This window comes from Telopea speciosissima, chromosome 8, assembly GCF_018873765.1.
Source record: "Telopea speciosissima isolate NSW1024214 ecotype Mountain lineage chromosome 8, Tspe_v1, whole genome shotgun sequence".
Taxonomy (NCBI): Eukaryota; Viridiplantae; Streptophyta; class Magnoliopsida; order Proteales; family Proteaceae; genus Telopea; species Telopea speciosissima.
This window is the reverse complement of record NC_057923.1, coordinates 10,356,364-10,358,074: the sequence shown is the minus strand read 5'-3', so window position 1 is coordinate 10,358,074 and position 1,711 is coordinate 10,356,364. Positions and strand designations below refer to the sequence as shown.

The 1,711-nt window shown below is 40.5% G+C and overlaps 1 protein-coding gene across 2 annotated transcripts; it reads right to left on the bottom strand.

The window, feature by feature from the left end:
- Positions 1-229: 229 nt before the first annotated feature.
- LOC122638338 (MLP-like protein 423) lies at positions 230-1,164 on the bottom strand. 2 transcript variants are annotated; one of them, XM_043831255.1, is made up of 2 exons: positions 924-1,164; positions 230-516 (listed from the first exon to the last, which is right to left on the bottom strand). In XM_043831255.1, the coding sequence occupies exons 1-2, from the start codon at positions 1,111-1,113 to the stop codon at positions 248-250; spliced, it is 459 nt and encodes a 152-aa protein (XP_043687190.1). In that variant the 5' UTR covers positions 1,114-1,164; the 3' UTR covers positions 230-247. The 2 variants fall into 2 exon arrangements, with proteins under 2 accessions (XP_043687190.1, XP_043687189.1); XM_043831254.1 differs by having other exon boundaries at positions 230-519; positions 927-1,162.
- Between the last annotated feature and the right edge of the window lie 547 nt (positions 1,165-1,711).

Here is a 1,711-nt window from a genome sequence, read left to right as displayed (position 1 = left end):
TGGGGGGGGGGAGGGGGAACTATACCATGGAGTGAGTTGAAGTGACGAACATGAAGTACGATTACTTTAAGCCAATTGAAAACAAACAAACACGAATTTGTGCGTACGTACATAGACAATCGCACTCTCTCTTTCACAGACTTGATGTTATTTACTACAATATTTATTAGGCAATAACTGCAGGCAGCAGCCTCTATGAGGACACCTGGGGCCTTATTACGTAATAATTAATTAAGGGCGGGCCTAGCTAGGCCTTGAGAAGGTAGTCATCCAATGCTCGGAAGTTGTGGACAGCAAAGTCTTTGACGAGGTGTGGATCAGGAACATCACCACTTGCTTTCTCGAACTCACATGACCATTTCACTGAGCTCCCTTCACCCTTGGGGATAACTACCAGCTTGGCCTTGAAATGTTTGTAGAAATGCGCAACATCTCCATCAATCACACTGTATTCCACTTCCTTCCCTGCCTCATCCACTGCATCGATCTTCTCCTTCGCAAACTTCACCCCTGGTATCTCTACTTTTATATACAAAAAAGATCACAGTAATTAGCAATTAAAGTCATGGAATGTGTAAAACCTAACACGATGCAGAGAAGAATGGAAATCGCAAACACAAGTATACAATGCGCACAAAGATTTACGTAGTTTGACAAAATTGTCTATGTTCACGATGAGATGAGATGAGATCTGTTTCACTATCAATGGAGAATAAGGTTACAGTCGTTCGTTCCTCACACCTCTCTCAGATTTGCAATACAGAGAAAAAACTCTCGCTACAGATTTATAACGAAATCCTATACAAAAAATTTACTGAAATACCCATATAGTCCTTTAAAAATTTTCCATCATCAAAAGTCAAGACACTAAAACCTCAACAGGAATGAACAGAAGAGATCAACAATAGTTTTGATGAATGAATTACCTTGGGCGTAAGTCAAGAGCCTGATGGAGCCAACAGACTTGCCATCTCCCTCGAGGACTTCAATGCTCTTGTAATGGGTGGGGAAAATCTTGGGGAACAGGTTGGTGGAGTCTCTTATGCTTTCCCAGAACTTATCTGCACTGGACTTCAACTCCATCTCCACTTCCAGCTTCCCATTGGAACCCATTATAAGATCTTTCTTTGAATTCACAGCACAACAATATGTGTTGTAAAGAGAGAGAACTATCGATGAATGGACGAGTATGGTGGATCACTGATGGAACAAGAAGTTCATATTTATAGTAGTTGAAAAGTGAAATGGTACATGCACTGGTGGGATATTAAATATGGGTATTTAATGTGTAATTAAGCAGAGCCTGAAGGCCTGAATGAAAGAGTGGGTAGTTGGATGCAGCAACTGTCAAGTGTCGACAACTCTACGTAGCACTGTCGCACTGCCACGCTTCAAGGAATTGGAGAGGATAATTTTCTGTGTGAGGGAACTTGTACTATTCCACTAGTTCCACTCCTCTGGATTGGAGTAATTGAGTCCAATTAATCATGGGTCATATTCAACGGAGTGATATGGTTATATGCAACGGAGACCTAGGGATGTCATAGTAATTAAGGAAGAGTGATATATTTTCGATTGAATAAGCTAAAAGAGTTACGATTGGTTTAAAATGATCATAAGAGAAGTTGTAAGGAAGATATGCATAGTCTAAGTCTTGTACTAAGTATGATCTTGAATAGAGCCTAATGGAGGGCAAAGATCCATTTAGTAG

What these genes read in the sequence shown, in the direction of transcription:
- LOC122638338 (XM_043831255.1), bottom strand. Translation starts at nt 1,113, where the DNA reads ATGGGTTCCAATGGGAAGCTGGAAGTGGAGATGGAGTTGAAGTCCAGT. An exon ending in CTTGACTTACGCCCAAGGTA is followed by an intron (nt 517 to 923) that starts ATTCATTCATCA and finishes TAAAAGTAGAGA; the next exon opens with TACCAGGGGTGAAGTTTGCG.